Raw genomic sequence first — 11167 nt, 5'->3', positions numbered from 1 at the left:
CGCATCCAAGGTGATCCCGGCTCCATCCAGGCGCATACAAGGCGCATCCCAGGCGGTTCCTGCATCGTCCAGGCGCATGCAAGATGGTCCCTTCCTCTTCCAGGCATGTCCAAGGTGCATTCAAGGCGGTCCAAGCGTCGTCCAGGTACATCCAAGGCAGTTCTGACGTCGTCCAGGCACACCTAAGGCTGTACCGGAGTCATTCAGGAGCATCAGACGCGTTTCCGGTTTTGTCCAGGCCCACACAAGGCTGCCCCGGCGTCGTCCAGGCGCATACAAGGCGGTCCCGGCGTCGTCCAGGCGCAACCAAGGCCGTCCCAGCGTCGTCCAGGCGCATGCAAGGCAGTCCCGGCTTCGTCCAGCTGCATCCAAGACAGTCCCGGCTTCGTCCAGCTGCATCCAAGGCAGTCTTGGCATGGTCCAGGTGCATCCAAAGTGATCCCGGCATCGTCTAGGCGGGTACAAGGTGGTCCCAGCGTCTTCCAGGCACATCCAGGGCAGTCCTGGCATCGTCTGGGCACATCCAAGGTTGTCCTGGCGTCGATTAGGTGCATCCGAGGCACATTTCAAGCCACATTTCAAGTCGTCTAGGGGCATCCTAGGTGGTCCTGGTGTCGTCCAGGGGTATCCAAGGCGCATCCAAGGTGGTCTTGGCGTTTTACAGGCGCATCCAATGTGGTCCAAGCATCGTTGAGGCGCATCCAAGGTGATCCCGGCGTCATCCAGAAGCATCCAAAGTGATCCTGCCGTCGTCCAGGCGCATCCAAGCTGAGCTTGGCGTCAACCAGGCGCATTCAAGTCTGTCCCGGCGTCATCCAGGCGCATCCAAGGCTTTCCCGGCGTCGTCCAGGCGCATCCAAGGCTTTCCCGGCGTCGTCCAGGCACATCCAAGGCAGTCCCAGCGGCGTCCAGGCGCATTCAAGGTTGTCTCAGCGTTGTCCTGGCGCATCCAAATCATATCCAAGGCCTCGCCCAGGCGCATTCAAGGCGCATCCAAGGCAGTCCTGGCATTGTCCAGGCGCATCCAAGGCAATCCCGGCGGCGTCCAGGCGCATACAAGCCAGACTCTGTGTCGTCCAAGCGCATCCAGTGCGATCCCAGCTCCATCCAGGTGCATCCAAGGGGGTCCCGGCGTCGTCCAGGTGCATACAAGGTGGTTCTCCGGCGTCGTCCAGGCGTGACCAAGGCGATCCCAGTGTCCAAGCACATCCGAGGCGCATTCAAGGCAATTTCAAGGCTCATCCAAGGCAGTTCTGACGCATTCGAAGCAGTCCTGGCTTCATCCAGGAAATTCCAAGGCAGCGTACCAAATTGCTCAGTGCAACAACAACAAAAAAAACACCATTGCAGAAGACCTACCTGCAGTCGTGGATATGGTCTCCGTCATGCTGCCTCATTTACATTAAAAAAGAAATAATTTTATTTACTTTTGTTTTGTAGGATATGATGTTTTAAATATTGTGCCCCTTACTTTGAATTTAATATTAATTATTGCTGTTATTTTGTTTAATATTATGTTTGCTCATTATTTTATTGTATTTCCTTCAGCATTCAGCAGTTGGTCAAGAATGTTTAGAGTTTAAAAATTCATAATTTATTTTTTAATTTCAGGCAAAGTGATGCACATTCAATCTGTTTTGTTAGACACAAAAACAATGTTATAATAAAGTTATTCTTTACTGTAAGTTGATCTTTCCTTTTTATTTAATTTTGTTTGCTTTAATCATTGAAGAATCATTAAAGTTTAATGTTAATAAGGGTACAAGCGTGGGGGGCTCAAAATGTTTTTTTCTCCCTGGGGGCATCAGGGAATTGATTGAGCAGCACTGAACTAAGCGCAGGCGCAGGGCATGGCAGGGCAGGGCAGGGCAGGGGTGGGCAGGGTAGGGCAGGGCAGGGCAAGGGTGGGCAGTTTCAACCAAATGCAGGCACATGACATAGCCGCACACAAAAGACTTATGCTAGTTGCGTTAATCTGTCGATGGTGTTTTCCACCATTGATGCGTTGGCATCAAACTAACCAACCTTAGCATTCATCACATTTTCTTCACATACTATGTCAAATCTGTATTGGGTGGTTCGCAGCCACCAAAATATTTGAGCCACTAAGCTTCAATCAGTTTTTGGTATACATAATATATTGTATGCTGTGAGTATTGTTATATTTTCTGCCTACAAGTGTTGCTGCCAAGTTTGTGTTCAAATATCAGTGATATATTGGAGTTATAATGACTGTAACATTAATCTAGAATTGTTAGCATGGTTGTGTTAGTCTGTCGATGGTGTTTTCCATAATGCGTTAGCATCAAGCTAACCACGCTTAGCATTCATCACATTTTCTTCACACACTGTGTCAAATCTGTATTGGGTGGTTCGCAATCACCAAAATATTTGAGCCGCTAAGCTTCAATCACTTTTAGTATACATAATATATGCCTCTGAGTTTAGTTATATTTTCTGCCTACAAGTGTTGCTGTAAAGTTTGTGTTCAAATATCAGTTATATTGGAGTTATATGACTGCAACATTAATCTAGAATTGTTAGCATTGTATGTTAGCATTAAGCTCAGACAAAACTAAAACATCCGGGAGTTGCTAAAATACTTGTCGTACAGTGTGACTTTTGTAAATGAGAAATAATGACTTACTTGTTTGCTGTTCTTCTCAAGTATTCAGATCATAATGGCTGACGTAATTTTTGGAACTCCAAATGAACATATGGAATTTACAGTAGACCATTGAAAGGCAGGCAAATGCAACTCGTGCAGCCCCCTAAAAAAAATTACAAAAGGAAAATAGTTCATTTAATTTATTTTTTACGTTATAAAAACCTACAGTCATAGCATAATTGAAAAGAATGTAAAGAATTAAATAAAAACAGCTTGCACATAAGGATTTCATGCTTGTAACAGACTTGAGCCTATATATGGTCTGCAGAAACGAGCTCTAAGAGTAATATGTTGTGTACATCCGAAACGTTCATCTCAGCCTCTTTTTACTCAGCTAAGTATCCTCACTGTTTTTCAAGTCAATCATCTTCAAATTGGTCTCTTGCTTCATGGCTCATTGGGGAGAACCCTTCCCCTATTTTTTCGTAACTTATTTAGACAGAATTCTCAGGTCCATAATTACCCCACATGCAGCTCAAATGACCTCAGACCACCAATAGCCCGTACAGCCCAAACTCAATTTAACATACTAGGCTACAGAGGGTCAAAGATTTACAATTCGCTTCCACTATTTTTATGGGACTTTTCTCATCAATTTAAGAAGGCCCTGAAATCACTTATCTTAGACACTAAATACTTTCCATATGGTATGCTAAATGAACCTGGCTGGATCCATTCATTATTCTCTTTAGTTATAGTTTTGGTGTGCTTTTTCCCTATTGTTGTATGCCTTATCCCTGTTATTAATGTTTCTTTTTTCATCTGTATGACATGTATTAGGATGCATACTTCTCTATCCATTGAAATTTTACCTTAAATGTATTCATATTTCTGGAGAATGCTACTTTGCAAGCCCCTGGAGGGTTTTTTAGACATTCTTTTTCACATGTATTTAATCTATGTACATTTTAAATGTTTTTGTATGTGAAAATAAACAAACAAAAATAATTAAAAAATTAAGCAAAAGTATATAACATGTGAAATTAGATTAACATTACTTCTCTAAAACGCTTTAACGCTCAAACTCGGCCACAATATGTCAATAATAATAATCCAGCTGGTTATCAACACTTTTGTAGAAAAGCTGATACTACCTGCAGCCGTGGATATATGGTCTCCGTCATGCTGCCTTATTTTCATTAAAAAAACAGCACAAATTGTTTTATTTATTTTTGTTTTGTAGGTTAAAATGTTTTATATATTGTGCTCCAGAGTTAATGGGGCTAATTACTTTGAATTGAATATTATTTATTGCTGTTACTTAATATTATGTATGTTAATTATTATTTTATTGTATTTTTTTAGCATAAAATGGCAGTTGGTCAAGAATGTTTAGCATTTAAATAATCATAATTTATCTTAATTTCAGGCAAAGTGATGCACATTGAATCTGTTCTGTAACAAACTAAAAAACAATGTTATTAATAAAGTTATTCTTTATTGTAAGTTGATCTTTCTTTTTATTTATTTTTTGTTTTCTTTAATCATTAAAGAAACATTAAAGTTTAATGTTAATAAGGGTACAAGCTTGGGGGTGGCGCAAAATGTTTTCTTCTCCCTAGGGGGGGGCATCTCAGAAAATGATTGAGAAACACTGATCTCAACGCAGGCGCAGGGCAGGGCAGGGGTGGGCAGTTTCAACCAGATGCAGGCACATGACATAGCCGCAAACAAAAGACTGATGCTGGTTGTGTTAGTCTGTCGATGGTGCTTTCAATAATGCGTCAGCATCAAGCTAACCAAGCTTAGCATTCATCACATTTTCTTCACATACTGTGTCAAATCTGTATTGGGTGGTTCGCAGTCACCAGCATATTTGAGCCACTAAACATCAATCAATTTTTAGTATACATAATATATGCGCGTGAGTATTGTTATATTTTCTGCCTATAAGTGTTGCTGCAAAGTTTGTGATCAAATATTGGCGTTATATTGGAGTTATAACAACTGCAACATTGATCTATAATTGTTAGCATTGTATGTTAACATTAAGCTCAGACAAAACTAAAACATCTGGGAGATGCTAAAATACTTGTCGTAAAGTGTGACTTTTGTAAATGAGTGATAATGACTTACTTGTTTGCTGTTCTCAAGTATTCAGATCATAATGGCTGACGTAATTTTGGAACTCCAAATGAACACACATGGAGCATCCACTACACCATTGAAATGCAGGCAAATGCAACTCGCGCAGGCCCCTAAAAAAAAACAATACAAAACAAAAATAGTTTATTTTGTTTGTTTTTTACTTCATAAAAACCTACAGTAATAGCATAATTGAAAAGAATGTAAAGAATTACAGAAAGGGTTGTACATAATGATTTCATGCTTCAGTATAATACAAAGAGTTGAGCCACTAAACTTCAATCAGTTATTAGTATACATAATATACAGGACTGTCTCAGGAAATTAGAATATTGTGATGAAGTTCTTTATTTTCTGTAATGCAATTAAAGAAACAAAAATGTCGTACATTCTGGATTCATTACAAATCAACTGAAATATTGCAAGCCTTTCATTATTTTAATGTTGCTGATTATGGCATAGAGCTTAAGAAAACTCAAATATCCTTTGTCAAAATATTAGAATATCATGAAATAGTATACTAGTAAGGTAAAGCAATCAAAACTAAACCACGTTTTCCCTCCTGTGTTCTGACCAACAGCTGGGGGTAAAAAGAGCATAACCATCCGAGCCAACCCCCGATACAGTCCTCAGGCTCCCCAACAATAGCGGTAGCAGTTTGCATTATTTTATTGCAAAGTTTTTCCTTATTCAGATTTGTTTCAAGATTAGTTACAGTTAGACTTCACTTTAATGTTTAATGCAGTTATTGCAAATTTGTTGTTTTATCACAGTAGATTGGTTTATTTACATTTTAAAAACCAGTAGCCATTCATTTACAAATATAATTGCACTTTAGTTTACATATTTAAATGTTCAGATATTAAGATGTGACAGAGATTTTGCATGATTTGAAAGAGGCAAAATAATATGCTTACTCTTCCAAATATATTAGTATAATCATTTGTTTCAGATGTAATTATTTTCTGAATAAAAATTAAATTTGGTGTTCAAAAAGTCATTTTTCAAACCTGAGTCTTGAAAAAGAGGGGGTCGTCTTGTAATCGGGGTCGTTTTATATTTGGGCCAATACAGTAATATGAAATTAGATTAACATTACTTCTCTAAAACGCTTAAACCCTCAAACTCGGCCACAATATGGCAATATTTATATTCCAGCTGGTTATCAACACTTTTGGGCAGTCAAAGACACTAGAATACTGTATGAACATCAATTGAAAACGAAGCAACACGGCACATAATATATTCAAATAAACGCGATAAACACATTTTTCACGAGACATACTTTGAGGTTTGCCCATATTTAAGGGCAAGCCTATAAGTCATTCTATTACACACCATTTCCATACATTTGTAGAGCAGTTTAGAGGGAAAAAATCGTGAAGTATGGTAGGCCAAGCTACAAGCTAAAACTCCGTCGTGTTGCCCCGAACATGCTGTGTTAGCGCTAAACTACGCGCGAACGAGAACAATTACTACAATACTACCAATATTAGTACAATAGTCCATCGTATCATTTAATAAAGTCGTTTATTATTAAACTCTCCATATTATTACAATTGTTGGTAGTAGTTAACATCGTTCTTACCTCATACGTTTCAACGCAATTTAAAAAGGAGACAGCCGCCAATTGATTGCACACACCTGCGCAGTTCACAGTTAAACTCGGCCACAATAAGGCAATATTAATATTCTAGAATATTCCAGCTGGTTATTAACACTTTTGGGCAGTCAAAGAAACCAAAAATATTGTATGAAGATCAACCAATTGAAAGCGAAGCAACACGGCACATCATATTTTCAAATTAACGAGATAAACACGTTTTTAACGAGATATACCTTTAGGTTTGTCCATATTTAGGGGCAAGTCTATCAATCATTCTAACAGTACAAATCATTTCCATACATTTGTAGAGCAGTTTAGAGGGGAAAAAAAAGAGAAGTTTGGTAGGCCAAGCTACGAGCTAAAACTCCGTCGTGGTGCTCCGAATGCTGTGTTAGCGCTAAGCTGCGCGCGAACGAGAACAATTACTACAATACTACCGATATTAGTACAATAGTTCATCACATCATTTAATAAAGTTGTTTATTATTCAACTCTCCATATTATTACGATTGTTGGTAGTAGTTAATTTACAATACATCGTTCTTACCTCATACTTTTCACCGCAATTTAGAATGGAGACAGCCGGCATGTCATTACACTTGCGCTAGTGTTGGCCGGTGAGTGAACGATTCGGAAGGAAAAGGAACGACTCTTTTCCTTTCATATATAACTTCAACCAGTAAATGTCAGTAATGCCCATTGAAGCTGGTGCTACCCAGCCGTAAAACAAAACGAAGAAGAAAATCAGCCAATCAGCTGATCGACCGGGTGAGCGACTGTTGCCAACGAATCAGTGTGTAAGTGTTGTATTATAGAAAGAAATGTGTTAATTAACCCAGCCAATTATTATCATATATAATAATTTTGGGGTAGTTGTATTGTTTAATGTGTATGGGTTATTTCCACTGGATATTATTAAAAAAAAAAAAAGGGGCTTATCATTTTGTGTGTTTGTGTGTGGGGGGGATTCGTTGAACGATTCGGTTGAACGAATCTTATGAGTGAACTGATTCTAAAGATGCGTTCACCTAAAAGAACTGGAATGCACATCACTAACCTGCGCATTACGAAAGGGCCAACCTAGTATTCAGTTAATTACTGATTTAAATGAACCATATGAATAAAACAAACATGAAATTAAATAAAGTGGTCAAATAAAATACTAGATGGAAAAACTGATGCTGACTGATGCTCCTTTCTCTTCTTCTCCTCTTCTTGCACCTTCCTCTTTCTATCCTCCTCTGCTCTTTTTCGTTCCTCCTCACGCCTCCTCCGATCGTCTTCCTGTTGGTGCTGAAGCTTCCGTTTCTCTTCCTCCCTCTTTCGCCTCTCCTCTTCCTGCTGCTCTTTTCTCCTTCGCTCCTCCTCCTCCAACCTCCTCCTCTCCTCAGAGTCTCGGACGGCTGCCTGGGCTGCCCTCTGTCTCCGCCTTTCCTCCTCCACCCGCTCCATCTCCTTTCTGCGTGCTTCTTCAAGCCGTCTCCTCTCCTCTGCCTCCTGCTCTTGCTTCCTTAGGCGTTCTTCCTCCAGCCTCCTTCTCTCCTCCTCCCGCTTCAGTCGCTCCTCCTCTTCTTTCCTTTTCCTTTCCTCCATCCTTTTATCCTCCTCCAGCTTCTTCCTCTGAGCCTCCAACTGCCTCCTCTCTTCCTCCAGTTTTCTCCTCTCTTCCTCCTGTCTCTGTCTCTCTATTTGCCTCCGGCGTTCCTCCTCCTCCCTTTTCTTCCTCTCCTCTTCTTCTCTGCGCTTGCGCTCTTCCTCCTGCTTTGCCCTGAGCTCTCGTTCGGCCTCCAACTTTGCTGCCTGGATGAGAGCCTGCCTTTCTTTCTCCTCCTCCTCCTCCCTTTGTCTGGCCTCACGTTCCTCCTGAAGTCTTCTTTGGCGCTCCTCTTCATCCCTCCTCAACTTCTCCTTCCACTGACGCTCCTTTTCTAGCTTGATAAGCCTGCAAAACAGATGAAAACACGAACGTGAAAATCGTAAAGCAGGTTCGATGGCGTTTCACTTGTGAAAACGTGTAAAAGACCTTTGAGCTTCCTCCTCCTGCCGCCTCCTCTCTTCTTCTAGTTTCCTCCTCTCCTCGTGCTCCTGCTTCTTTCGAATCAGCTCTTGCTTTTTGTCCTCTTTGATGCTTCGTAGGTTCTCGAGTGCTGCCTGCTGCATTTGCTGGCTCGCTTTTAGTTCCTGATGTAGATGAAAAACAGGGGGTGACTGGACTAACAAGTAAGGGGCTGAGCAAAAGGAGTAAAAGTAAAAATACATGTTAGACGAGTGAGGGTGGTGGGGTCAAAACATAAAAAATGGGGATAGCCAATGACACCAGCCGATAAAAGATATTCAAAGTTGAGAACAACAAGAAGAATGAAAACCTTCAGCAGGTAGAAGAGATTACGCAGGCAGGCCAGCAGTGAGACGACTGCCTCAAGCAAAGCGTCGTTAGCACCCACATGCTGCAAAGTTACAAGGAAGATGTGCAACAAGAGGACAGGAGGAAGATGCAGAAGAAACAAACAGTAAAACAACAATATTGCAAAATGACGCCACGCTGAGAGAGAAAGAAAGAGGCATCATGCAGATAGCCAGTGTGCACACCCAGTGAAAAATTGGAGGGAGGAAGGGGAAAGAAAGAAAGGACAAAAGAAAATCCCAAGTCATACTCTCCTTAAATACTGGCTGGGCGCTTTGCCCTCGCCGCATCCGCACCCGTCCGTCTCGTGTCGGCCGCTCATCACGTGCGAAGGTCGGCCGATTGTTGGCTCCCCCCCGGCCGGTATTCGACGTTTGGACTCATCCTCCGCCTCGTGCCACTGCAAAAAGAAAAACGGCACTCTGTTGCATGCGGTTCACTTCTGTGGACGTACTCATTACCTGTCTATTAAAGCTTGCTCCTATTTTAAGCTCCCTTTATTAATAGCGTATGCACACATGAATGTTTTTGTTTTCTTTTTATGTCTGTTCCTATATGAAGAATTCAATGCTTATAATTTCTTTCTTTGTTGTAAAGTGCTTTGAGCTGCATTTCTTGTATGAAAGGTGCTCTACAAATAAAGTTTTTTATTATTACCCTCTGGTCTCGCGGTCCTGTCCAGTCCCTCTCTGTGCAGGCCCTCGTCCGATCCAGTGCCCCAGCAATCCTGAAAGGCAGACATATTGTGTTGGTTTTGGCAAGGGGAAAAATTCCACTAGCACCCCCCCAACCTAGACTAACGTAAGTTTGAATCAGGTAACTAGCGGCACGCACGGGCTGGCGCATGTCTCATACGGCCCTCCCGCATTGGAGCAATCCGGGTTATGAAATGTTTAACCCCTTACAAAAAGGGAGGGAGGGAGGGAGCGAGAGGAGATGAAAAGAGGCTTTGGTGCGCACTTAAGCGCAACCGGCCAGTTCCCCCTGAGTAGAGCTGGCTTGGCCCCGAGAGGAAAAAAAGAGGAAAACGTGACGTCACGGAGAGCGTCACGGAGAATCTCCTTGTCCTCGACACCGTCGACGACACTGGGACCCAGTCTGGCAGACATTATACCCTGGTATTCCACAAAGGGCAAGGTATAGCCACGTTCCACCCTGAGTGCACCAGGCCATGCCGGTACTGCCGGGGGCGTTGGAGAAAGAGAGCGAGAGAGAGAGCGGGGGGGAAGGGAAGGGGGGAGGGAGGCAGGGGGTGTCTACTTTGCCGATTCGTATCTAGAGGGTCACAGCAACCCAAATGCCCGTGCGTGCTACTAGTTACCCTATTCAAATAGACAGGGGTAGGGAAAGCACAAAAGAAAAACCAAAGTCATACTCCCCGAAACGCTGGCTGCATCTGCACCCATCAGTCTCGTGTGGGCCGCTCGTCACGGGCCAAGGTCCGGGTCTGCTCCGGCCGGTGTTGGACTCGTCTTCTGCCTCGCACAAGTGCATAAAGACAAACCGCACTCAGTTGCATGCGGCTCACTTCTGTCAACGTACTCATGACCTGCCCCCTCCCTGGTCTTGTGGGTGCAGCCCAGTCCCTCTCGGTGCAGGCTGGCCCTCGTCCCATCCGCCGCCCCGGCAACCCTGAACGGCAGACAAATAAGGAAATCAAATTAAAACTAACAAGTGTGTTGCATATTGGATTGCCATGTCACCACCACCTCTGGCCAGCCTTGGCCAGTCATGCATCAGGCTCCTCTTCAACACTTGGCGACTGCTTTCTTTGGGCGATTCCTTCCTTTGCACCCCGCTCACCAATCGCGGGTCTGGTGGCCACCGTCCACCGGCTCTTCGTTTCATACATCGTCTCTTCCACCTTGCAAGACAAGCACAAAAGTCTCGCTGCGCCGTCGCTTGCCGTCGCTTGCGCAGTCGCTTGCGCAGTCGCTTGCGCAGTCGCTTGCGCAGTCGCTTGCGCTTGCCGTCGCTGCGCGGTCGCTTGCGCTTGCCGTCGCTGCGCTGTCGCTTGCGCTTGCCGTCGCTTGCGCGGTCGCTTGCGCGGTCGCTTGCGCTTGCCGTCGCTTGCGCAGTCGCTTGCGCGTGCCGTCGCTGCGCGTTTGACACTCAATGAGGGCTGCACAACATTTTGGAAAATCAATGATATGGCAGTATTGGGCCAGACCACTGCATTGAGGCAAATTGTGCAAAATTCTTGGATGGAGGTTAACTATTTGATCGCAATGAGATCAGTTAGATGAGTTAACTTTAACTTACATCAATGACTTATCGTCTTAACTCTTTACAAATAGGCAAGAAAGCATGTTTCATTTGAGACATGAAAAAAAAAAAAAATCTTTGCTGTCTTAAAGTGCATGTCAATAACCTAGACCACCATATGGCAGTTTTCCAATACACG

General features: G+C 43.2%; 1 protein-coding gene across 1 annotated transcript; it reads right to left on the bottom strand.

The window, feature by feature from the left end:
- Positions 1-6822: 6822 nt before the first annotated feature.
- LOC148387894 (uncharacterized) lies at positions 6823-10385 on the bottom strand. The gene is made up of 6 exons (XM_088396409.1): positions 10313-10385; positions 10139-10238; positions 9421-9490; positions 9014-9163; positions 8383-8540; positions 6823-8301 (listed from the first exon to the last, which is right to left on the bottom strand). Exons 4-6 carry the CDS (start codon positions 9083-9085, stop codon positions 7497-7499), a joined length of 1035 nt encoding a protein of 344 aa, XP_088252535.1. The 5' UTR covers positions 9086-9163; positions 9421-9490; positions 10139-10238; positions 10313-10385; the 3' UTR covers positions 6823-7496.
- Between the last annotated feature and the right edge of the window lie 782 nt (positions 10386-11167).

The sequence above is a fragment of the Syngnathus floridae genome, chromosome 14, assembly GCF_059516105.1.
Source record: "Syngnathus floridae isolate MCC-2025c chromosome 14, RoL_Sflo_1.0, whole genome shotgun sequence".
Classification (NCBI taxonomy): domain Eukaryota; kingdom Metazoa; phylum Chordata; class Actinopteri; order Syngnathiformes; family Syngnathidae; genus Syngnathus; species Syngnathus floridae.
Note: the sequence above shows the minus strand (reverse complement) of the source record. Positions and strands in the feature narration are given on the sequence as shown.

Bases quoted from the DNA above. Each gene is read 5' to 3' on its own strand.
- LOC148387894 (XM_088396409.1), bottom strand. From the start codon at position 9,085: ATGAGCGGCCGACACGAGACGGACGGGTGCGGATGCGGCGAGGGCAAA. The intron at 8,541-9,013 runs GTATGACTTGGG...CATCTACATCAG, and splicing joins CCAGCCAGTATTTAAGGAGA to GAACTAAAAGCGAGCCAGCA. The intron at 8,302-8,382 runs GTCTTTTACACG...TCTGTTTTGCAG, and splicing joins CAGGAGGAGGAAGCTCAAAG to GCTTATCAAGCTAGAAAAGG.